The sequence below is a fragment of the Solea senegalensis genome, unplaced genomic scaffold, assembly GCF_019176455.1.
Source record: "Solea senegalensis isolate Sse05_10M unplaced genomic scaffold, IFAPA_SoseM_1 scf7180000012744, whole genome shotgun sequence".
Taxonomy (NCBI): domain Eukaryota; kingdom Metazoa; phylum Chordata; class Actinopteri; order Pleuronectiformes; family Soleidae; genus Solea; species Solea senegalensis.
In genome coordinates, this window is record NW_025320685.1 from 355014 (window position 1) to 381294 (window position 26281).

General features: G+C 39.7%; 2 protein-coding genes across 2 annotated transcripts; one reads left to right on the forward strand and one right to left on the reverse strand.

The window, feature by feature from the left end:
• Positions 1 to 15475: 15475 nt before the first annotated feature.
• Positions 15476 to 18234, reverse strand: ift22 (intraflagellar transport 22 homolog (Chlamydomonas)). The gene is made up of 5 exons (XM_044015025.1): positions 17956 to 18234; positions 17101 to 17183; positions 16788 to 16874; positions 16464 to 16666; positions 15476 to 16372 (listed from the first exon to the last, which is right to left on the reverse strand). Exons 1-5 carry the CDS (start codon positions 17992 to 17994, stop codon positions 16224 to 16226), a joined length of 561 nt encoding a protein of 186 aa, XP_043870960.1. The 5' UTR covers positions 17995 to 18234; the 3' UTR covers positions 15476 to 16223.
• Positions 18235 to 18412: 178 nt separating this feature from the next.
• Positions 18413 to 26201, forward strand: LOC122759994 (outer dense fiber protein 2-like). The gene is made up of 17 exons (XM_044015039.1): positions 18413 to 18466; positions 19260 to 19395; positions 19579 to 19702; positions 19796 to 19927; positions 20056 to 20130; positions 20551 to 20622; positions 20712 to 20828; positions 20917 to 21102; positions 21219 to 21328; positions 21884 to 22019; positions 22242 to 22352; positions 23303 to 23407; positions 24212 to 24370; positions 24764 to 24864; positions 24963 to 25125; positions 25385 to 25510; positions 25616 to 26201. Exons 2-17 carry the CDS (start codon positions 19271 to 19273, stop codon positions 25787 to 25789), a joined length of 2016 nt encoding a protein of 671 aa, XP_043870974.1. The 5' UTR covers positions 18413 to 18466; positions 19260 to 19270; the 3' UTR covers positions 25790 to 26201.
• Positions 26202 to 26281: the final 80 nt, after the last annotated feature.

The window sequence follows — 26281 nt, forward strand, 5'->3', positions numbered from 1 at the left end:
TGCCTGGGCTCAACCTCCTGTGCCTACTGAGCTGATTACAGTTAGATGTTAAACAAGCACTGGCTCAGTTCAGCAGGAACCGGAGTTATGCCCTTTAGAACCAGCAGAGAACCGTTACTCAACTTGGGATGCGTACAACAACATTTCATTTGTATATTTGCTATGTGAATATTGTCCTGCACATAGACATATAGTGGCGTTTCTCCTCGTGAAGTAGCTTTACTGCTCCAAATGTCCTTGTTTTTTGTTTTTTTTTCTCCACACAAAGACTCATCAAGGAACAGCCAGTGTGTAATCATTGTTAATCAGAGCTGAGGAAGCACAGAGGGCACATAAATGTAGCCGCACATCCTCTACACGTTTAAATCCTCTCTGTGTAAAGCTCATGATGGAGGAAATCTGCTTCTGTTGGTTTGGTATTAATGAAAGATCACAGGAGCAGAGTTTTTCCAGCTGAATTCTCCACCACAATGTTCTGCGAGAGAGACAAAGCCTCCTATGTTCTGTCCTGTCCTGATTCGATTCACCAATATCATGCGATTGCAGAGGAAAATGATTATGTGCATATAAAAGAGTTATACAATTCCGACTGGAAAGAAAATGGATTTAGGGTGGGAAGATAATGGATATGACATAAATAAATGTTGTGTTTGAATGCCGTGATTTTGCTCCTGCTGTTGCATCTTAAATGAGAACACGAAAGCTTTTTATCCTCCAACCCTTGGCCTCGTTCTCTGCTCAGATACTGCAGCTATGAGTCACGTATACCTGTTTTTGTTTGTTATCTGGCCTGCTGTGTCAGCGCACAAAAGCTCCATGTGTGCACACACATAAATACAACTGCAGCCACACAAACTATTATATAAGCCTCGGGTTTAAACAGGTAGCGTGCACTCACTCATACAAGCTGAAAGCATCCCCGCGTTAAGTCGCGAGATTACAGTTTTTTCCCCATATAAAATAGTGGCTCATCCATTCATCGTCTACCGCTTTATCCTCCACATGAGGCTTGTGGCGCTGCTGGTGCCGGCTGACATAGGGTGAAAGTCAGGGTACACCTTAGACAAGTCGCCCAGTCCATTACACAGGGCTGCCGCTCCATATACACCGAGTACGCAAAGTCTTTTTGCAACGGAGTTAGCTCCGGTTCTCTGGTTGCAGGCCTCTGACCAATTATGCTTAGCAGCGGCCCTGCCATCACAATCAAAGTGTTCAGTTAACCTCGACATGAAGAAACTGCAGAAAACCCCCGCACACACCTGGGGGAGAACACGCACATTCCACACAGAAAGGCTAATGAAGGGACGCAAATCGGCAGCCCTCTTGCTGTGAGGTGCTCAATTTTCTCAAAACTCTAAACACAAAATGAAAAGAGTTCATGACTTTGTCACAAATCAAAGCACTTAAAGATTCTTTGTGTAACGCGGTGTAAATTGAAAATACGAACCATACATATTCCTATATAGGCGGACAATCACTTTTCTCGTGCCGCCCTGTTTCTACAGCAACCCGACTGAACAAACCAGCCAGAGAGTGCATGTCACCTTTTGAAGAGGAGGCTTATCACGCAAACAGAGAACAATGACGTACTTTCTGGTACTCAGAGGCCACCGTAGTTCCCTGAAGCACAAAAGACAGGGTTGAGTGGAGGAGTAGTTTGTTTGTCACAGTATGATTGGAGGTCACAGTTGTTTCGCGCTGAACGTTTAAAACCTCTCTTATATGCTTATGCGTGTTCCAGAGCATCAAATAAACTGTGATGTGACGAATTCAAAACACAACCATTAAAAGTGCTTGTGAAGCTGGGGCACAAAACTCAGTCGTTACACATGTGTAAATACAATGTGAACGACTACAAACTGGAGTGAGACTAATTGGTCATCAGGGTCGTAGTTTGACAATCGATATTTCTAGGTGACCAAAATGTTCTAAACGATGCAAATTGTGTTTGTGAGATTTGCAAAACTGTGATTTAGAACGATATCTGAGCGTGACCAGATTGTACAAATTGCACACTGAGTTTAGCATTTTGGAGTCGTGTTTTTTTTTTCCCCCTGAATTGTGTGCACAGTTACATTTTTTTGTGTCTCCAAAATTGGGGAGGAAACCTGTAACACATTACCCACATGGCTTTTTTCCTGCACAGTAAAAACACAGATGTAATATTATATTGTAGGAGACTCCAGTTCGCGTGACAACAGATCATCTTCCCAATGTGAGAGAAACCACAGCCTGTGTGTGTGTGTGTGTGTGTGTGTGTGTGTTCATGTGCTGTGTGTAATCGGTGTTCAATATAAATAAATTTAAATCATTTCAAAAGCGTGTGTCAGATTTGTTTGTGACAGCCTGAAACCCAGACTCAGCACAAGGTCTTAAATTTAGGTAATTAGAGTAGACTCAAACACTTTTCCATGCACACATGACACTTAACTGGTGCATTGGAGCAACCATTTCCCATATGTGATTAAACACGGGCAAAAACAGTTAAATATAAGACAGGCTGCATCTGCTTTTAAGTTCAACAAGTGCAGATTAGGGCAAACTCACTAAGATTTAGGTCAATCTGAAGAATTCTTGGATTGTAATATTTAATTACGGTATATATAATGTGTCACATATGACGGATGGGTCCCGACTGAGTCTCCATGACGCTGTAGACATTTCAAACAGCTGCTTTGGAATGAATCTGTTTATAGGTAAAAGATTTGTGGCATTTCGAAATCCTTTTATGGCTGTTCTCTTCGTCAGCCACAGAAAAGATAAACAAAATACAGTCTGAGTCAATTCAAGGACTTTTTTAATTGGTTCCAGTGTGCAAGCATGCTTCACACAGTTCACAGAGATTACTGTGCTCTCTGACCTGAGCGATTATAGCTCAGTACATGTGTTGATAATTGTAAGAATTAAGGCTATTTTTTTTGTTGTTGTGCTCCTCTCTGAAATGGAAAATAATTAATGCCGACAACAGCATGATACAAGTTGCCTTGGGATGTGACTTCATCACTCTCAGCAAAGTCAGTGAAGCTGAAGTAGAAGTCAGGGTAATACCTTAATGTTTCTTTCACCTTGGGGAAATAAACTGCAGCTGGGTGTTGGATGACGGGGTAAAGGTGGAGATGATGAAATGTGGACTATTCAAATCTCTGTGGTGGCTGCAGCATCATCAGGAGCTGCAATTATATGCAAAAGAGTAAAAAAATAAATAAAAAACATTGCTCTTGAACATGAAACTTGCTTCATGGAAAAATATCCTTCAGAATTCACATTTTGCCCTGTAAATAAACAAGACATCACAGCATATGTATGAAAAGATGAATGAGTTCAGTCACTAGTTCTCCACATACTTATAGGCTGTTGAGAGCATGACACATGAAGACGGACCACTCCACCCCTCTACCCCTCTACCCTTCAACCAGATGGAGCTCAGCTGCAGGGCCATCATGCTAAAATGGAAACAGACGGCAGGATCAGCATTCTCCAACTTTCCCGGTATTACCTGAGCACAAGGACGCTGACTGAAAGGAATAAATTCATGAAATGCATGTAAGCACAAACAGCATGGCGACAAGCAGTATTCAGTTAAAGAATGAGTCCAGTACAGGAAAACATGTATTATCACTGAAACAGTCACTGGACACATGTGCAGTGAGTTTGAGACGCACAGCCGACATGCATCAAGTACATATTGTTATTATTGGTTTATTATTAGAGTTTAAATTGGACGGGACAACTCAACTACGTAGAAAAGTGAATTCATGCATTTGTATAATAAGGATATTACAGTTTAATGTATTCTTTAGTTTCATAGCTGTACAAAGCATACACTACTTATGACATTGTTGTTTTTCCCAGTGTCTCGTTCTCTATATGAAACAGCAAACGCACTGGTCCTCTCTTATTCAGCATGTCAATCAGCAACATCTTCGTTGTCCCAAATATCTCATGTGCAGAGGAAAATCATCCGTGAGAGTTAGAGGTGATAAACTGTGGAATAGTTTTTTCTCATGTAGCTGAACACTGCACCCAGAGGTGGAAAGAGTTCTGATATATTCTGATTAAAAGATAAAAAATGTACTTATGTGAAGTAAGAGTACTGGTCTAAACAAGTTAAAGTAAAAAGTAAATGTACTCAGAGTAAAAGTTACTTATTTACTTTTTTAAACAAGATTGGGGTTCACAGATCTCACATGAATTGTTGTTCATTAAAGGCAAACCATATGTCAACACATAATGTATCAGTCAAAATGGGTTAGCGTTCTCCTTCATGGGTGCCAATTTGTCTGTGCTCATCACTCACTGCCAAAGTTTCCAGTGCGTGAACTTTTTATTTTTTTATTTTTTTACAACATTTTCTTTTTTACGCAGTAACAGATGTGATTTAAAACGTAGCGAAGTACAGTACTTCCAAAAAAGAACCTACTCAATTACAGTAACGTGAGCAAATGTAATTCATTACTCTCCACCTCTGACTGGTGGAGAGTAATGAATTAGGTTGCCCTGAAATAATAATCCAATAACCACTGAATTGAATGTATTAATGTTGTACTATATCATTGTCGTCTGTAGAGCACACATTGTATTATTCTTAGACCATACACGTATTTAGATGAAGGCTTGAAATAAGTTCAAAGGGCTTTTTGCCTCTCAGTGCGCAGTGCAAACTTCTTCCAGTCCTGCACTAATGCATGTATATGCACTCTGTTAGTATTGAGAATAGAGGCAACATTGTTTCTTCATTATTCACTCACATATTGATGTGTTTTTAAGGATATCCGATGAAAAACTACTTTAGTTTGACCTTGAAGGAGGCCCACAGTGACATGCAACATTTATTTTCAGGCCACATTTCATTTTCACATTATTTTCCAGATAACCATTTCCTGTCATAATACACCACCTTTCTAGATGCATTAATGGTTTTGTAACAGCCTTAATTGATCTTGGTCAGAGCCAGGTTCTCTATGAGTTTTGGAAAATGAAGGAGGGCAGGGGGGGAAACTACCTGTCTGAACTCGTGCATCTTTCAAGGTTTTCTCCCTCATTTGAAAACATAGCCAGTTGCCACATTCTTGACACGGTCTGCCGGAGTTATAAAAGCATCCACTTTCCACAAATAGAGGATGAAAGCACAGCGTATAACTGCCTTCATATGGTAAGTCAAATATTTGTCATTTATTTTCTCACAGTGCAACTTTTCATGACATCTAGAAATTGCATTTGCAAATCCATGACACAGATGGGATGTTGTGGCTCTATGATATGTATAACGGGGTCACATGGCGGAATAATGATTAGCACATAAAGACCCAATTGGAACAAGGGCCTTTCTGCATGGAGTTTGCATGTTCTCCCCGTGTAATCCGGTTGCCTCCCACACTCTGAACACTCTGAATTGCCCAACGGTGTGAATGTGAGAATAAACTTGTTTGCATTTGTGTGTTTTGGTCCTGCAATGGACCGGCGACCTGTCAGCCTTTTGACCTGTGTCAACTGAGATTTGCTATATACACACATTACAGGTCCCACCTCAGTTTTATCTGTGAAAGTGCTAATGTGCATTTTACCCCTGTCACCTCATTACTTCTGCCATCAAGCTTGGGAGGATGCATGGATTTATTTCACTAAGACTATAAGGGCATTATTTAAATGATCTAAAGCAGTGGCTGTCAAACTTTTTATACCACCTAAGTAGCACGTGAGAAAATACTGAGCTCTGGTAACACCATTATCACCAACGTTAAAATACAGTGGTGTAAACGGGTCTAGCAAAGTCGGCTACAGACTTCACAGGAGGCAGATTTATTCACAATAAGATCTCATCATCATCATCCTCTTCCTCACATATACTTCACACAGTGGCATGATGAATACAGTGCAGCAAGAGATGACATCAGCTCCACTCTGATCACATACCCTGGTATATACAGTGGAACAATATTTCTGATTTTTCTCCAAGTACCACCAGAGGAACCACAGTACCACAGTTTGAGAACCGTGGATCTAAAGCTCCCGGTCTATAAAGTGCGTGTCCAGCTTCGACTGTGCTTGTCACATGGCGTGTAATCTCGGCACAAAGTGAGGCACAAGCACAAAAGGGTTGTGTTTAGCGACTGAATTAGAGGGAGAATGACAAGCGCGTTGGTTGGAAAGTAACAATGACAATTCCACTGTGTTGTGTGGGTGTAAGATTGAGCCCTAAACATTAACAGTGCTGGAAATAAGTCACACACCTCCTCCACTGGTCCATCAACCTGCTGGCTAACCACAAATATGGTGGCATCAGTGCCCCTAAACCACACCGCCGTGCCATCTATGAAGGATAAGTGAAATATTCAGTCTATAAATGAAGAAACACACGACACAGATCTGTCACTCTCACTACCCGTGTAGTCTGACATAATGTTCATATTTTGGCCAATAACGACTCACAGCGTCTGCAAAGCACGGCTTTCTGAGAGAATAGCAACAGATCCCATTCCGGTGATCATCACCCTGACATGAATTTGCTGTGTCTCCTCTTTGTATCCGTCACTGACAAGTGTGATTTAGCGTTGAAGAGTGTCTGGCTGACACCGAGAGAGATGTTTACCGTTTGTGGAGCTCGTGATCGTACAATATCATCAGTGTCTGCTGGAGCGCATTTAAGCTCAGTGTGAAGCCCACAGAGTGAACACGTCTCGCAAAATATGGATGCAATACTGGTGAGAACAACAGCGACTGAGGCTCAGATGTCAAGTGTCAGAAGTGAGAAGAAGAGGACAATTTTGTCATGCGTGATTGCCAAAACAAAAGAGCAGATGCATACACCTGAAAAAATATCAACAAAAAATAAGATGCGTTTAACATGAGATGAACATTGAATGTAGATGGCTTGTTGATAAGATTCAATTTTATTTTTTAATGATATAGCAATGACATTTCCTACACAACACTAATTCATGTGAGTTGTGTAAGGCCTTGATTATAAAGCATCACCAGATAGTTTTTAGGTTGATTTTCTGTCGTTTGTTTGTTTGTTTGTGTGTGCGTGCGTGCCCCTGTATTTGTGTCCGTTTTCCCAGTGAATCTGTGTGCTTATGTGCTTGTGCAGTCTAATGAGCTGATCTGCATCAGGTGTGTGTGTGTGTGTGTGCGCGCTCAGCTGCAGTTAATCGTTGCTGTTGTGAGGTTGAAAAACACCTCTTGAGCTCTGGTTTATCGTTCAAATAGCCACACGGCCACAGTAAAAGGTGGTAAAAGCAATGCACGGACACTTTTTTGACACACTTTACATTTCACGAGGCACAGTATACGGAACTCTGTCTGAAGTACATTTTAGCATGAACATTTTGTTCTTGTAAATCACAGAATGACAATTTAGCTTCAAGCTCCAGTGTGTAACAATAAGGAGGAATTTTAATTTGGTTGTTATCATCCTAGAATAAGTTCAAGCTAGGACTTTGCTTTACATTGGCTGCCATGTTTGGACTGGCCAAACCAGCCACAGGGTGTGTGTTGTGTTTCGTAGAGGAGGTTTATGACTACACGAACAAAGACGAATGACATCCTTACTGTTGTAACAGGAACATGGAACATGGTAACAATGGAACCTCTTTGGCTGTGTTGAGACTTCCTGAATATAAGTCAAACCACATTTGGAGGGGGTTTGAAGGGCAGTTCAAATTAGATTCCAAAGTGCCTTCTGCATTACTGGCACACAATGAAAACCAGTGACAGTGCAAACCATACAGTTGGTTCTTTTCTGGCCAGACATGCAAATCCGATTTCATCACTTGCAATTACAGATCTCTGTACTTTTTATATTTGGTGAGCCTTTATGGAACAGTGTAAGGAGTGTGTGACTTAATGATAGTCAGCAAATCAAACTGTCAGAATCAGGCAGCAAGTTGAAGTGTAACGCTGAAATGAGGCCATGTAATAAGTCATTAACAATCTGCTTTCATCATGGCGTGTGTGCTATAGAGTGGCAGCACATCACAAGTTACGTTGTTCTGTTCTAATGATGTGTCATGGATTATATTCTGGCCACACAGTGGATCACGTGGCTAGCACTGCTGCCTGACATGAAGAAAGTTCCTGGTTCGGGCCTTTCTGTGTGTGTGTGACGTGAGTTTTCTCCAGATTCCCAGGTTTCCTCCCACATGTCCAAAAAACATACCACGGTTAATTGGACACCCTAAATTGCCCGTATAGGTATGAGTTAATGATTGTTACAGTACTGGCGACCTGTCCAGGGTGTACCCCACCTCACGCCCTATATGTCAGCTGGGATTGGCTCCAGCTGCCCTGTGACCTTCATGTGGAGGATATAGCGGTAGACAATGAATGGATGATGGATGGATTATATTCTGTTGTAGCAGTTAGTGCTGTGGGAGTCTCCTTGCCGCTCCTTTGGTGATGTAGCAAAAGGTTGAGACACAGGAAGAAATTAAGAGTTGCCATTAAGGCTCACTGCTTTGTGAGTTACTTGAAAAATATAATATATCACACATTACGTGTTAGAATTTACTGCATTGCTTGTGTTTAAAGTAATACATTATGTTCCTTTTGCTTTACTTCCACTAAATCACCTGCTGGTGATTTTATGACTAAATTATGTGTTATAACTGTAAATAGTGGAAAGTAATGAATTACATGTTCCCGATTTACTGTAATTGAGTAGGTGTTTTGTGTACTTGTACTTCAGTCATTTTTAAAATTGGTAATTTTACTTTTAAGTATGTTTTTTCGAAAGTACTGGACTTTTCGACTACGTTTTAAATCACATCCGTTAAAAAAGAAAAATGTTGACTTGAATTGGTGCTAGTTAAGTGAGAAAGTTAAAGCATTTGTGACCTTTGACCCGTTTTGACTGATACATTATGTGTTGACATATTTTATTATGTCAGCACTTTAATTTGTAAACATTTGCCTTTAATTAAAAAATTCATGAGAGAGTATGCCTGTACTTTTCCCACCAGACAAGAAACAACCTTGTTAAAAAAGTAACTTTTACTCTGAGTACACCTTAAACAACTTCTCACTTACGTTTTTACTTTAACTTGAGCACATTTTTAGTTTTACTTGTACTTAGGTAAAATGTTAATTACTTTTACATGAGTAGAATATCTCAGTACTCATTCCACCTCTGGTTATTACATTATAATTGCCAATAGAGAATATCAGGAAGTTCAAAGGTTTTGGTGCAAATCAGGGTTAACCTTCCTCTTGTGTTAGGGTCGGCACCTTTTAAATGCATAAAAGAATCACATACATTTGTTTCTTGCATCAAGGCTTTTTGACTTTGTCAGGAACCTCTAAACCAGGTAAACATAACCTGGTCATGACACAGTTGTGTTCAGAGCCTAAGTTGCCATGGTGATGAAAAGACTCACTCAAGCCCTTTTCACATGGGATTAGTATTATTTGGTGATCTCTAGAAATAAGTAATAGTAGCAGAGAATTATTATATAATAGCGAATTGACATGTCTGTGATATGAAGTGATTGAGTAAGTGGTTTTTATTTTTCAGCTTTTTCTTTTTACAGTCAAAAAGAAGCATGGATGCTGCCTTGGAAGGTTTTGAAAATGTTTTGGGTGCAGCATTAACTTAGTACTTAATCAAAAGGCAATCAAAAGACCAAATCAAGGAAAATTACGAGACTGAGATGGGCGATATGCATTGGAGCATGCAGTTGAGAAGATTTTTCTATCTCTCTACAAGCTCCATCCATCCATGTTACCATGTAATGTGCTTTTATAAACATGTCATAGTTGCAGTGTTGCAAAAAAACTGCAGTAATGATGTTGTGATTCTGTGTGATCAGTAGTCAGACTTATTACCGTGTTGTATTATTAGCTGTGTGTTATTTCTGCGGTAATTGCGTAGAATTGCTGGATATGAACATAACGTCCTCCATGATCATTTGAGGTGGGCGATAATAGTCAAGTCAAATATGAGCCTTCCATATCCTCAGCCTGTGCTGTTGTTTTAAACTGAATGACATGATGGTTTTATTTACACTCGCTGTTGCTATAGTAACTCTCTTGAATTTGACTGCGCTGACTTCCTTTAGTATTTCCAGGGGTAAGGTTAGTAAATTCAAGTAAAATCACAGGCTGGGCTTATCCCGTGTGAATGGGGGTCATTTCTAAATTACCCAGGTAATACTACTCCCGTGTGAATAGGGCTTCAGCTCACCAAACTACTAAACCGAACACTGACAGAAAACCCTTATTTTAAAATGTTGTTTCTATCGTACTTTGGTTGAGTTGCACACAGCCACGCAGCAACACATTCTGCCTCTATCCGCCTATAAGCGCCTCATATAGGTAACCCGGTACGTGTCGTCATAAAAGGAACAATTTGTAACCTGTCTTTGCTACCACAAAAACAATTCAATGTTGCTGTAACATGTTACGTTTGTCACACTTTACCCCCAAAGTGGAGTCATTTGTTATTTGTGGACGTGTGGGCACGGCGGCTCGTCAGCTGCAAGATGGAGAGCAGGTGTGAAGATGGCTTCTAAAAAGCAGTCACAGGTGAGCTAATTGACACAGCTGGGGCTGCTTAGTAATCATCATCACCTTTATACGCAGCAGCTTGCTGGATCTGCGAGGGGAGATGATTGAATGCTGCACACAAAGGACGTTTTTGTGAAAAACGTGCCACAGCTTCAGTTTATTTTTTTTTATACAAGTGCAGTGCTAAAGTAGAACAGCCATTGCTTCGCCATGTTATTATGTTTTGTTTTTTTTACCATAGCATGAGTTCCTTAGAGCGTCACTTGTCTTTTGCCCACAACGTTTTTGGCACCAGAACTTGATTGCTTGTTTGTGTAAAATGATTTTCCTCATTTTTTGGGGTAAATAAAGCCCTTGTTTTCAAAATCCACCCATGGCTGCTTGTGCCTTCCAGCTCACTTCTTCACACTGTGCTCAGTTACATTAGTGGAAAAGAAAAGGGACATCCAAATCAAGGTTGTTTTTTTGCTTCTTATAAATAAAATGTGAGTCATTAATGGGGGGAGCACATTAGACAGATTAACTGCATCTTGAAACAGTTTAAGGTTTAAATTAAACTATTAATGATAAGGTTACAGCTTGGCTCAGTGTCTCTTTCTGTCTCATCTAACTTTTCCTAATTTGAGTTTTATAGCTTGATGTGATTTGCCATTACACACAATAATTCCTCCTCTCAAGCACAGATTCCAACAGATTCTGCACGCAATTAAGCACAACCTAATAAAGCGTATTTAAGAGGGTTTGGGGTTTTTTTTTTTTTGAGTTGGGGCCTGCAGCAACTTTTTTTAATATCTTTTAAATGATCCTCACAGTGTGGATATGTATGTACAGATGTATATGCGCACGGCCGGATTTAAAACAGACTGATTGGGATGACGATGATTGGAGGGAAGAGTCATGCAATGAAATCTGTTTGGCGTCTCATTTCCTGAAATGGTTACACGTGAGATTCAAACAAATGACTTCATCACCTCGATCTTGGCAATCCATTTGACACTTGCCCACAGATGAGCAGAGAACTGGATGATGTCCTAATCCGTCTTCATACCCTGTGGACGGATGAGACTGATTATACTGGCCTGTATACGGCTGCTCTGTCATCAAATGTGTGTTATTGTGGCTTGCCAAAGCTGAGGTAAAGATGTCATTTGTTTTAATCTCATCTGCATTTTCTCGTCATTTTAGACCATGAATGGGAACATTTACTCACAGCCTCCTTTCATGCCGGCTTTTGGCTTCCTGTCTATCTGCGTATATCCCTGTCTGTTTCTATGACTCACATAGTCCTTATATTTGATTGTGTGGAACTAACAATGAATGAGCTTCTATTTTGTCTTTCCATATCTTGCTCTTAGTAAAAAGTCATACCATCACTATGTATTGGTTAACGCTGTAGTGTGTAACTTTTAATTTTAAACAAATGTCCACTAGATTAGAACCATTGTCAAATAAGTTCTCACAACACTCATTACTTTTACATGCACAGTTTAATCATGCTAAGCACATAGTCTGACTAAGGCAAGGCAATCGGACAATTACGTCACATCTGACCATTACCTCACAGAGAAGCGAACAGCGAATGGCGAGATGGACGGTGAGATGGATTGTGCTGTGGTTCTGTATGTTTCCTATACCTGCTGTTCAAGTCTCTTCATCAGTCCAAAAGTGGGACTTCTCCATAGCTTTTGCTCTCACTGACACCATCATGTTTGTTCTTTTCCGGCAACGGTACTGCAGTTTATACATCATCTGTTTCTACTTCCGTGTCAGAGACCGGAGAGGAAATTTTGGTGCACAACGCCAAGTCCTACTCCAGTCCGACTAAGCATATACATACAGGAGTAATCGGACTATGAATGACATTATCAGGTATGTTAGTCCAACAACTTCAATTTTAGTTGGTCTAACATGTTTACATGACAGAAAGAAAAACAAATTATTGTCTTAGTCTGACTAAACACACTAACACACACTGTAAACACTGACTGATTTGGCCTATCAGCTCCAAATGAACCCTCTGTGTTTTTCAGTGAAGCTGTGTTTTGATGGCAGTGCACACACACTTTTGACATGTTTTACATCACGACTGATGGAGGCAAGGCGGAAGCACAACAGCTACATAGCATTAGTAAAGTGAGATGGCTGCATACAGTTAGGACTATGGCTGAAAACACAAAGTGCCCTCTAAATGTTTCAGAAGTGGATTATACGGCTAAAAAGGACATTACAATTATATTGTTTTGCTCTGCCAATGCAAAGCAAAACAAAAAACATACAACTGCCTGACTACATGACTGCATGTTCATCACATCTGCTGCTGTTCTTACACTAAGCAGCTCCAAGTTTTCTGGATAAGTAAAGTTACATTGAAAGACATGTATATAACATATTCTGATCAAAGTACTGTATGAACTAAATTTAATGTCTTTGCACAGAAGAGGAAGAGCTCTCTCAGTGCTTGTGTGTGTGAGGAGGGGAGGGGCGAGAGAAAGAAGTTGTAGGTCAGTGTTTTGGTTATTACCCAGAAGTCCACAGGGGTGATCAAGGATCCACAATAGTGCTTAGATCAGGCATGACCAAATACTAGCCTGCGGACCTATAAGCTTCAGTTTTATGATGTATTATTTATGGCCAGGGATGGACTGGGACAGAAAATCAGCCTCATACGTCATCCCCATTAACTCAGCTGGTAAGTTGCGCTTTGAAACCTTTGAGTCCCAGGTTTGCAACCCAACCATGACAGGACGATACATGCATTCATCTCCTGTTATGATATCTGAATCCAGATGTAAAAGAAAGGCAGATTTTATTTCCCATTTGTTCACTCCCGCGTGGCTTAGATTTGGTTACATTGCCATTTAAAAATGATAATTGTCACGAGGAAAACATTTGTATATAACTTTTACTGAAGAAAAGGGTCTGAAGGGACCATTGGCCCCTCGGGAATCCAAAGATTGTAGCTCCTCAGCAGCTAATGAATTAACTTATACTTTAGAGAATGGCTCATGTTTCCCAGCTGGCCAGTCTTTATGTTAATAGGTTAACCTTGTGTGTTCTTACCCTACAGACATAAGAGACATACCATCAGTCTTCCTTGCAGTACAGCCACTATAGTCAGTCATTGATGCTTCACTGTAATATTTATAATATCTACAGTCAAGATACTCTGTCAACATTACATTTTGCTCCTGATTATACACAAACATAATTTGACAGGCTGCCATACTGTCTCTCACTGGAACCTAAGGTTTGTTTTTCTTCTCTGTTATTGTCTGTGTAAGTGTTTTTTTGAAACTGTTTATTCTGTGTGTATATAGATCAAAATAATGTATCTTTTGCTTAAAATGATGAAAACACCAAAACCTTTTAGGGTTTAGGGAGTTGAAGAACTCCCCCAAGAGGCAAGGAAAGGTAATGTAATATATGAGGCATATTCCATGATGAATAAGCTCAGTGTGCTTTACACAAAAGTTCATAAAGCAACAAGTACATATATATATGTGTATATATATATATATATATATACATAAAGCACAAAAACATCCAGCCTCTAAAAAGACATGAACAGGCCAAATAATTATTGAACAGGATGCAAAAGGATTGAAGGGAATCGTGCAATAAAAAAAAAAACTGTTCATCCGGTGCTTTTACAAAACTTAAAATAGGACTGTCTACTTTTATGCAATACACAAAGAGCGTCCAGCTCATTATCCCATTATCCCATATGCTCCATTTAGTATTGCAAACTATTAGAGAGCACTTCATCCTAAAATCTATTCACAAGATGCTCTTCACTGCAGTTTTTCTGCCTCATATTCTGCAGAGATTTGGAAAGTAATGACACTGCCTTAGCAATGTTGATGCATTGTGCAACGGCAGGCATTGTTACAGTGTCAAATGTACAATAAATCACACTGTTTTTAAAGATGACATGGGTGTTTGCTGAATAAATACAGGTCAAACTTGCATTTTAGCTCATACATTGTCACTGCACCAGTTTACTTTTTTTGTTTTTTTTAAGTGGGTTGCGCGATGAGTCACGGATGTGACTAATAATTTAGTCATCCATGTGACAGAAGAACATGTGGACATGCACGCACATTCAAATACAGATCTCATAATAACCCCACTTTACAAGCCCGTGTTATTAAAGCCTAGTACTGAAATAATCACACCTTAGAACACCTAATTATGGGTTTCACTGTACATCACAAACAAGGGTTAGAGGGAAACCGTTTCAAACCAAGCTTAACTGGTGGTTTTCATTTATTATTGAAAACCAGTTTCAATCTAATTCAATATCTCCTTTTATCCTTTGACTAGTAAGGTGGTATGGCAGCTGGTGATATGGTGTCTGCTTGAATGTAGGGGAAATCTCATCATCCGCTGCTTATCAACGGCGCAGCTGTGAGTCAGAGTCAGCCGCACAAGGTTCCCAAGTGTTCACGTTTGCTAGCCCAAGGAAGAAATGATCTATTCACAGTTCCAATGTCAAGCTTAAAAAAAGAAAAACACATTTCTAACCTAGTGACGGAGGGTTGTGCATTGGCACCTTGGAAAACTGAGCAGCCTTGACGTAAGGTTGCACTCTCTTGAGTGTTTTCTCCAGATTAATTATGTTGTGTTCCTACACAGCAGGAATTAGAACAAATCAAGTATGTGACGCACATAAATATATTACTCTGAAACATGTTTTCCCTCTGGGTTATTTTAAAATGCCTTTAGCCTCTTTATTCGTAACACGTTTTTATTATTATTATTGTTATTCAACAGCCTGCATCTTTTCAGTCATAGTAAGAAAAAGAAAATTGTACATAAGTAAAAAATAGTTTTATTAAGATTTTGTGAAAATGTTTTCTGTAACTCACTTTTTTAAAAAGATTCCTTGGTCACATGAGTTTAATTAACTCAGTTGTTAAGTTCACAAACACACTGGCTGTAAATATTCAGAGTTTACTGAATCAGAAACAAAACTATGAGCATCAGGGAAGTAACTAATGATTGCTAATGAAGCATAAACACTGTCTTATATAGTTCTAAAAACAAGTTCATTGAAATCACACTAAGAAGATTGATTTGGAAAGTGCAGATGTCATGCTTCAAACGTTATCAATTACACTTCATACACAATGAAAGAAGTGTGGTTGTGTGTCAGTGTGTATCGCATGACTGGTAGTGTGTATTTGTATGCATATGCAGGGAACACTCCTTAATCTCTGCAATTAATTTTTCATATTCTTGTCATCATTTAAATATAAATTATCACAACTCACTTATTATTAAAGCAGTTTCCTCATCTGAAAGAGATCTTGATGGAAATGCACTGGAACATTCATTGGCAAAGGAGGCATTAATGGATATATTTCAATACTGGATATTTTTTTCCCCTTTGCACCTTCTAATTATAACCTTTTCAAGTGTTTTGTAAATCAACACGTGTATATGGTCATACGTATAGGTTGTCATTCTTAAATATTTATTCCCAGATTGAGAAAAACTATATTTTATTCACCAAAGACAATAAATGAACAATAATGTCTACTTGAAAGATGCTATAGCTCAAAGTGACAAAGACTTGAGAGGTTTCATGCACAGTTAGTAATAATATTAAAATATTTCATGAATAACTTGAAAATTAAAAGTGTCCAAGAAGGTAATTTAGAGTGCAAATGCAGACATTTCTGTTCATTTAGCAGTAAATTATATAAAAGACGTAGTTGCTATGTAATGATCGACATCTCCTCTCGCTCTCGACTCTCTGACATTGTATTTACAACGTTTCCCAAGTATCTGCAGAAACTTTGCCTCACATCCTCTGGCTCCTCCTCCACGTTGGAGTGAATAAGCGGCAGTCTGCTCAGATGAGAGGCTGCATGAAAAAGAATAAACACGTTAGCTGACAAATGGTCGTGATAATAACTCAACATACAGCAGCTCTCACAATCCTGCAGTGGGCTTACCTAAAGGCAAACGTTTGTCTTCTACTTCGCTGCCAGGTTTGTGGTGAGCAATGAGTAGGCACTGATTGTCCAGCAGACCCTGAGAGGAGATGAACATGGAATACCACGTCTCTATCTCTTTGAGGTGAGTCGGAACATCAGGATTAAAAATGATCACAACACCACAGGAGTCCTTCATGAACGCAGGCCAGCATGATTCAAATCTAGTTGAAGAAAATGAACAAAGTACCAAAACAATTATGGGACTTAACTGGGTTTTCTTAAAAATCACAAGCTGGGACAGCCTTGGCTAACTTTAAAAGGTCTTAGCAATATTCAGCTTACTTGAAATCTCCAGAACAGTCCCAAAGTTCAACCTCGCATGTCTTGTTGTCACCACTGCCTTCGGGTTGTGATTCAAATTCCAGTATCCTTGAAAGAAATGACAACATCTGCATATGTGCAACATATCACAAGTCATAAATTTTACCTTAAACTCTCAAGATATGTTTGGTAAAATTAAACAATGCACCTACTTCAAGACAGGTACGCAAAATGTGAAACCAGTGCTCCAAACTTTCAGCTGGTTATTTTTTTTATTTAAATGTTTTCATTTAAGTTAAAGTGTCTGTGAATCTGTAAAATGGACAGTTTGTACCTGACTCCCTCAGTAGGTCTGTATTCACCTCCCACATTTTCGGTCGTGTCAGAAAGAACATTTGCAAGAACTGTTTTCCCACTCTGAAAGACAACCAAACCAATAAATCACTCCCAAAGAAGCAAAGGTTATTAGTTATTAGTTACACCTGTGCTTCTCCTGCAATAACGAGCTAAAATGAGTGTAAGGAAACCACTGGACATCTTATTGTACCTATGGAAGACAAACCCATTCACACACAGATTTAGTTGTTTAGATAAGATAATACGTATATTTTATTCACACAAAATAGTAAAGGAACATGAACCTCTATATGAAAAAACACATCTGAAAGGAGTTTTTGGGAGTTTTCATGCACAGCTGAAAGGCTTATAAGTTCGATAATTAGCAATTTAAATAAAAAGTGTTCAATGTTCATGTGTTAATGTTTATTTTGTACATGTCTGTACATGAGGTTGCATGTATAATGAAACAAACTCAATAAACAATATACAGATAAATAGTGAATACATAAAACAACAGACATAAGTGTCATTAAAGGTGTGTTAAGACCTATTTTTAACTATCAACCGGCTAATAAAACAGATGAAGTGTCTTTATTTGGAATAATAGATACAACTAAACCTACAAACTTCTGCATAGCACTACACCGTCTTAACAGTTTAAGAAGCAATCACATGCCACCTGTATAAGTCACGTCGGTAAGTCTCTGCATGTATGTTACTTATTCTATATTATTCTTAGACGATGAACGCCATGAATGGCACGTGCTCTTCCCATAAGCATTGTTATCGAATCACCTACATCGGAGAGTAAAACAGACCTGTTGTCAGAGTTAGAAAGACTTAAACTTACCTCACTGGGACCAATAAAGAGAATTTTTGCTTTGAACATTTTCACTCAGCGGCAGGCAAGCACAGCATTAGCTGTGCGGCTAACTTTGACTGAAGAAACACTTTGAACGGTCAAAACCAGCTAAAAGATACTGTTACGTGTAGCTGTACGTTTATGTAAAACAATACAATTCTGTTTTTTGCGGTAATCACAGAATAAAATGTTTAAACGATTAACAATCTCCTTAACTTGGATGTTTCCCGATGCTAAGTCTGCCTTTAAACTTCCTGTTCGTTCCTATGGTTTCAACCAATCGCTTAAGGTCCTTTTGTTCATTGGCTGTTTGTAACTTAAATCACTCTAAGTCCCGCCCATTCAACCCAAAATGAAGCAATCACAAGCGAGTTATCGCTACGTCAGCTCAGTCTTGACCAATCCTGTTCCATCATTTAAAGAGTGAGTGGGCGGGGCTCTTCAGTTTGGAGCAGCGTTGTTTACAACCGACACAGGAAGGCGCAAGCTGGGGGTATAGGTAATGTTTATGTTCGTAGTTGTGTTGTTTTACAAGGTTATACGGATTATTTTCCCCTCACGTTAACTAAAATTTTGTTATTGTCAAGCGATGTGATGCGTGTGTTAGATTATCTGCTGCTTCTCGTGTAACGTAAAGCCCAGCAGCCACTTATCCTGCTCCTGTCTGTCGCCATGGAGTGCCTTGCTCTTAACAACAAGTCTTTTTAGCCCTTCTTAGCTGGGCCTAAACTCTTTTTTGAATGCATTTAATGTGAACGAACTCTCTGTTCTTTTCTGTGTGTGGAAACTATATATGTATGTATTTACATACACACACACACACATATATATATATATATATGTATATATATGTACGTACATAACTGCAACACCTTAACAATGGCACTTAAAGTGAATGCAGTTGTTGTGTTTATATATGTGTTGTTTTGGTTATATTTTGGTGATTTGTTTTACTACTGCTTTGTTTTTATTAAATGCTGCTATGGCATTTATATTGTCATACTCTGATTTTTAATAATTGTTGTCTTGAATATTTGTTTATACATGTTATTGGTTGAGAGACTACATTTTAGGCACAATACAGAAGAACAATCTAAATACTGTTACTTTTTTGGTTTGGTTGAAAAGACTTTAATCCAGCTAGGTTTTTGATTGAGGTTAATCACTCTTTTTTTTTTTACTGATCACTCCTAAACTTATTGTGTCATTAGTAATAAATTAGTCAGTCATTTGCTCTGTGGTATCAGCGGCAGATAGATGTTGAAACATACTCTGTATGTTGTTTTGTTCAGTGACGAGAGTCATGTCTCCAGAGGATGAACTCCAGAGTCCCCCGCTTGGTTTCAGCTCAACCATGGAGCATCTCACTGTGAGCAAGGAACGTGGCAGTCTCCAGACCTCAGGAACCTCACAGGCTGACGTCAGCTGGTGAGGTCCCACGATGCATGAACGGTTACATCACAGGAAGAAACAGCCTGAGTGATTTAAAGCAGTGTTTCCCCAAATCCTTCATAATGATTCACTATTTAAAAATAACAAACTGAAAAACTCCCGTGTCTGTGGGAATGATGGATTTAAAGTATTCTCTTTTCTTCCTGTGTTTTTATTTAGTCGGGGAGTCTTTGCAGGCGGAAAGAGCCCTTTCCTGAAAACACTGATGGACGCTGAAGCAGCTGCCAACTCTGCAGCCATACAACTTGTGTCTTTCAAAGATGCAATGGAAAATGAATATACTGTAAGTTTAGGAATTGATTGATACCCATTATTCATGATATTAAACACGACCCAATAACATTTAAACCTTGTTCCTGTTCTTTTGTCACTGAAGGATTCGAGACAGTCGGCCACAGACAAGCGGCGATTGAAAAGGCAAAGAGGGCTGTTGCTGGAGAAGTTGGAGGATTTTAAACGGATAAATAAGTCTGTTCGGCAGAAACTGAAACAGCTCCAGGAAGCAGAGGTTGGTTATGCCCGTTACATTTAAAGACTTCTCAGGCTAGTGAGTCTGGTGATGAGCAGTGTACTGTGGTTGCTTTGGAGATGGGTGGATGTTTCTTTATAAGAAAGTCATGACTTGTTCTATTGAAGGTTGATCGAATTGATGCCAGCAAACAGATTGACATCTTGCTGGAGAAGATCAATCAGGCTGAAAGTGAAAATGAGGTGAGTTTTGTTATGTTTAAGCACAATACATTCATTTGAACTGAGGCTGCAAGGATTATTCCATTAAGCGAGTACTATATTAATTGTTACCTATTTTGATAATCCATTATTTAGTTTGACTCTCATATAAAGAAATCATTAAAACTGAGTCATATTGGTTTGTTGACCAAACAAGACATTTGAGAACACTGTTATTTCATCAGGTTTTAAAAACACCGATCAATATTTTCTGACAATTTACGGACCAAACAGGCACTGGATTAATCGAGAAAGTGATCGACAGATTAATCTATTATGAAAATAATTGATAGTCGCAGCTCTAATTTGAACATCAAATATGGTACTAAAATATGTCACATATACACATACATACACACATGCATCAAAAATGTACGACTGTGATTTGTGTTTCTCTTCAAGAAATTAAAGAGAAGTTTGAACGAGATGGGAAACAGAGTTGAGGAGCTGATGGATCAGCGTAAAGAGGAGCAGGTATGTGTCACTGAAAATAGATATGGATATGGATGCTCTTACAGACTGGTGTAATACTTGAAAGCCTCTGACCGTGGTGGCGTCCACAGGAGAGCATAAAGACTGCCATTCACATGACCAAGTCTGCGGAGGCGACCCGTGCTCACCTGGAAGGGCAGCTACAAAACAAGGACGCTGAAAACAATCGTCTGAACGCACAGCTACGGGTAAAAACACCCGAGAGCTTCATCATCCAAACATTTCTCAGTCCAAAAAGTCCAGTATTATGAACATAACTTTTGTTGCGTTGTCTAGACTCTGGAGAGAACCCTTACTGAACACAAGCTGGAGATTGATGACCTGAAAGGTTCCATCACGTCTTTGACTGAGAAGGCAGCGCGGGACAATGAATCTCTGAGGAAAGCCACCCGAGCACAGAAGCTGCGAGCGGAGAGATTTGAAGCTGCCATTGAGAAATGCTACGCACAGTTGAAGGAAAAGGTCTGAATTCAAAGTAGCTATTGTGCTTAGGGTTTTAAGGATTTGTGGGGGGTTTTATATTCATGATCCCACTGTTAATCTGTCCTTCTCTTTATTTTGTCATGGTTGGACTGAAGGACGCTCTGCTGGTCAAAGCCCGTTTAGAAAGAGACTCCTGGAGAGAGCAGAAGGAGCAGATGACGGATGAGAAAAACAAGCTCGTAGCTCATATCGAGTTATTAAAAAGGTTGGTAAAGTAATCACTAAATAATGACTAATGGAGAATACAGTTCAACTTTATAAACACTTGTTTTCATGTAAAGGTATGACACTGATGGAAGCTCACAGTAGTTCTCCTTTACCAAGCTATTTCCTGGAAATGACTATGGTAATTGTATCTAGAGGTGTAAGAAAATGTTGACACACTAAGATATTATATTTGCAGGTATTGTTTTCATTGGTTTTGTGTTGTATTTAAGCCTCAGCCACTGTCATTAGACAAAGAACAGTGTATATTATTAGATATACAGAACATTTTTTTCTTAATATGAACATCAACCGCTATACATCCCTTAGTTATTACCATGGTGGACATTGCAATCATGATATTACCATCATATTACCTGCCTCCCTGTATTTTTAATACAAAATTATTAACACTCTGTGACCATGTTGTTATTCTACTGTCATGTATTCTTTGCCACGTAACACACACACACTCTCCTCCCACTACAGCATGTGGTGGAAATCAATGTGTCAGCCGTTTTTGCTCAACAATGTCCAATTTGTCTGTTTGTCAAAGTCAAATGACAGACTTCACAGTGAGGCTGCAGAAGACGAAGGATGAGCGAACTGCGGCAAACACAACGGTGATGCAACGCGTTGAAAAACTCAGCACTGAAAACGGAGACCTCCACGTCAATAATGCAGCACTGAAGGTACAAGACAAATGCATAATAACACACAAACCTATGTGGACCGATCATTTTTCTCCATAGCCAGTTGTCTAAAAGTCAATGGTCAAATGAATAACTGTCAGTCTGTAATGTTGTTGTTTCCTTCTGGATGGACGTACACCCCCTTCAAGAATGTCAAAACAATTCTGTCGGTCTTTGACCCTCATTCCTGTCACTGAAATGATTTTATTTGTGTGATTGCAGGCCTCAGTTGCTCGGCTGGAGCAGCAGCTGGCTGATTGTGAGTCTGCCTTTGTGGAGGAGAGGGTTTTGTCCGAGGAGAGGAAACATCAAGCTGAACAGTCCCAATATCAGGTGAACATTTCCAAAAATCATTGTATTGTAGGGATGAGAATCACGGGGTACTTCACTCTATGGTCCACGATATAATATCACGATACAACGATTCTGTGATGACAGATGACATACTGTTTATTCACAACATGGAGAGCATAGTGCTTAAAGTCTATGTATTTGAACGTGGATCTTAGCGTAGCGTTCTCCTCCATTATCCCACTGTAAACTCCCTCTTCTTTAGTCAGGTAACTTTCCATGTCCACTGACCTTGTCTGTTTAAATGAAGTACACACCGCCAGGAGTCATTAAATGGTGGGGCTTGTGAGTCGGTAACATTTGCCACCAGCATTTTACAAGTCGTAACCAACATACAATGTATAGTGGCTCAGTGGTAGAGCTGGTCACGTTTCATCCGGAAGGTCTTGGGTTAAATCCCCGGCTCCACGAGTCTGCTGATGTGTTCCTGGGCAAGACGCTTAACCCCAAGTTGCTTCTGATGTCCGTGCTGGCAGTGTATGTCTGTTTACTTATATATATATAAAAAAAAAAAACTTCAATAGCATATTGAGGACTGTAAATGTTTGCTTAATGTTAATCTGAAATTTTTTTTAATGTGAATTTGTTTTAGGAAGACAAACGGCTGTGCCGTTTTTCTACACACATCCTAATCATTTTATTCTGTTTTGCAATGTTATAATGATACTTGATACATGATACTTTGCAGTTTCTAAAACCTAATTTCTTTATTTGATCATGCATGTATCAAATACTTGAATTTAAGCACAAGTATGATTTTACTGATTATATCAATTAATCCTTACCAGACTTTTATTGAGATCACAGAGTTCACACAGAGCAACTCAGCAGCCGTGTTCTCTGCTGGTTTCCGCTGCAGGGAAAGACACAGCGGGTTTGATTACAACATTCTGAATGTATTTAATTATTTATTTATTCATCTCTTTGTTTAGATGGCGGAACTTCGGGCTGAAATGGATGATATGAGGGTAAAATATGCAAATGTACTGGGAGAAATGGAGAAGATGAACGATGGGCGCGACACAGAAGTTGAGAAGGTGAAGTTTTTTTCCCCCCTTTATTTGATCAAACTGTTGCTCTCTTTGAAAATGTCACTAACCGTTGATGTTTGTTTAAAGCTGCAGTGTGTGTAACATTTGAATATAAACACATTTCTATTACATCCAAACCAACTGCCAGATGAGTTCACATGATGCTGATTAAGCCTGCGTGGTTCTCAGCGAAGCAGCGTTTAGATCTCATGTCACTGGGTGACATTCTCATGCTGCGCAGAGGAAGTGATTTGTTTAATGTCAAGACAGATGGAGACAACAGTAGCGTTGCTCTAATGAAGTGAGACAGCTGCCCACAAACGTTTCAGAAGTGAATTCTACTGCTCAAAAAACCTAGTTGTCCCCACCTGCCCCAGTGCTGCTGCTGTATACACACAAACAGGCAGAACTGATAGTATTGCTTGACAGAGCCTGTTCTCAGATGAAGGACGCAGCATATAAGTGTTAACAGAGACCAAACAGAGGCAAAATAACATCAAACGTTACACACTGCAGCTTTAAAGATATACTATATAATATTTCAGGTAACTATTTTTTCCCTTTTTTCGAACACATTCTAGATTTCTCTTAACTGTCACTCGCAAACCTGCATGAGCAACCCTCCGTCTGTAATAATGCACCGCAGAGCACTTAGAAATAACTAACTACTGCCAAAGCGCAGTCAATAATGCCTCCTTAAAGCATCATGTGCATCTCTGATTAGTCATGGTTTACTATAGTGTTCAGTTTAATATTTTGTCTGCTTTCAACATTCAAATCACTCTGGGACACCCCATCTCTGGAGCCCAGGTGAGGCAGCAGCTGCAAGCACGTGTGGACGAACTGAAGTCGTACCCCGAGTTACTGAGTGCAGCTGAACAGAGTCTCTTCGAGTGCCAGGAGAACCTGCGATGCTCGGAGAGGAGATGCTCAGAAAAGTCAGAGTCCATTAGGCAACTGCAGGTTCAGGTGTGCAACGTGAGCCGTGGCGGTCAGAGAATGTGAAGTATGATCACTTTGCTCACATCTGACCACTCGGCAGTAGTCGTACAACCCCCACGTGTGTTGTGGTGAATTTTCTTGTGCTGTGAGTTTTTCCTGATTTTGAAATCAGGCTGTAGCCATGTGTGCCTACGTACCCATTTTGTGCGTTTGTCGTGCTGCGTGGGTCATTTTCAGTCACCAGTGTCTTTCCCAGAGTTGAAATTGTTGTTTGTTGTGTATCTGCAAAACTGTGTTGAATGGGGCCTTTTGTCCAATTTTGCATGTGACTTAAAAAGGGAAATGTCTTTTCTGTCAATTTGTAGTACGAAAGCAGTATAAAATTGGAAATTCTGAGTTTTTCATTTGCCACGTGTACAGATGGAGAGTCAAAAGAAATTGCTGACATCGTCTGTGGAAATGAAGGAGTCCATTCACGAGGCCAATTTACATTTAAAAGAGAAACTTAGTTCCGTTCAAAGGTAAGACATCTACTTGTGTCTTTTGGCTCAGACAATGTAATTTACAGTAGTGTGTTTAGCAACTGTGGAGTCTATGAACTGTGTGCGTGTGTTTGTAGACAGATGGACAAGCTGCAGCAGGAGAACCTGGAGCTCGTACGCAGGCTCGCAGCTCAGGAGGAAGCTCTGAGCTACAGCAACCGACAACTGGACCAGCGCTCCTCAGAGTCTCAGGCCCTCGGCCGGCAGCTGGAGGCCGCACTGTTAGACGTCAAACAACAGGTACAGCTCACACACGGTCTGTCATCATCCAGCATTATCGGAGGTGATGGAGTATTTTTGTTATTTTTGTTAATCTTATTTCTTGGTAATCAGTTGCCATAGAACGCCATGACGTAACCTTCACATGGACAACCTGGACAGGAGCAACTCAGCATTCACAACACCATAATAACACATTTTCATGAGATTTTGCCTCGTACACATCATCCACAATGGAAAAGGATGTGTTATTACTCTTTTGTGTGTTTTTTTTGTCCAGGTGAAAAAGGTCAAAGATCATGCTCTGTCCAGAGAAGATGCTCTCCAGACCAAAATCCTGGCACTGGAAGCAGAGAAGAGCAAAAGGGATAACGAACTGAGGCTTGTTCGCCAGAGTAAGCTGACTGTGAGTATTGTTCTTTCTCTTTGTTACTCTTAACACGTTTGTTGTGTGTTGTCAGTGAGTGATATCTGTGGGCAACTTGTCTCTCGTCTCCGTCTGAATCTGTAGGCAGAGAAACGGTTTGAGGTGCGCCTCAAGGACCTGCAGCTGAGCTTGGACCAATCAGAGAGCCACAAACAAAGCATTCAGAACTATGTGGATTTCCTGAAAAACTCCTATGTGACGATGTTTGACGAGGGACAGCAGACTTCAAGTTTTCACTCGTCATGTTTTTTTAAATAATCGAGGATTCATATTTATATTTATTTATGTGTTGTTTGTGTTACTGTAACATCTATGTGTCTTAAGTGGTGTATATTTGGGGTAAATGTAAATGTCTTTAAATGTCCAGTATGTAGCCCAGTGGCCTGGAGTGTGTGAGCATAAGGGTCCGACAGGATTTGTCCTACACACTGAAGTCTCAACACTACACGTCAGTCATACTTACACATTGGACTTCATTTTGGCTGACAGTCTATGATTGTTTACTACCCTCAGGGAAAATCTTGGACTGTTCACTCTCGGTGCTACTGTGCTAATCCAAAAGGGAGCCAATTAAATGATTGTAGTAAAAGTCAGAGTCTTCACAGACACTTTTGTGTTGAATAAATATCACTGTGTTGTCCTCACTTGATTAAAAGAACTTACAAACTCACTTGTGCTCTTATATCTTATTGGGTGTCTATAAATGTTGGGATTAGAACCTTTTGGTTTGGAATGTTGTAGGATAAAACG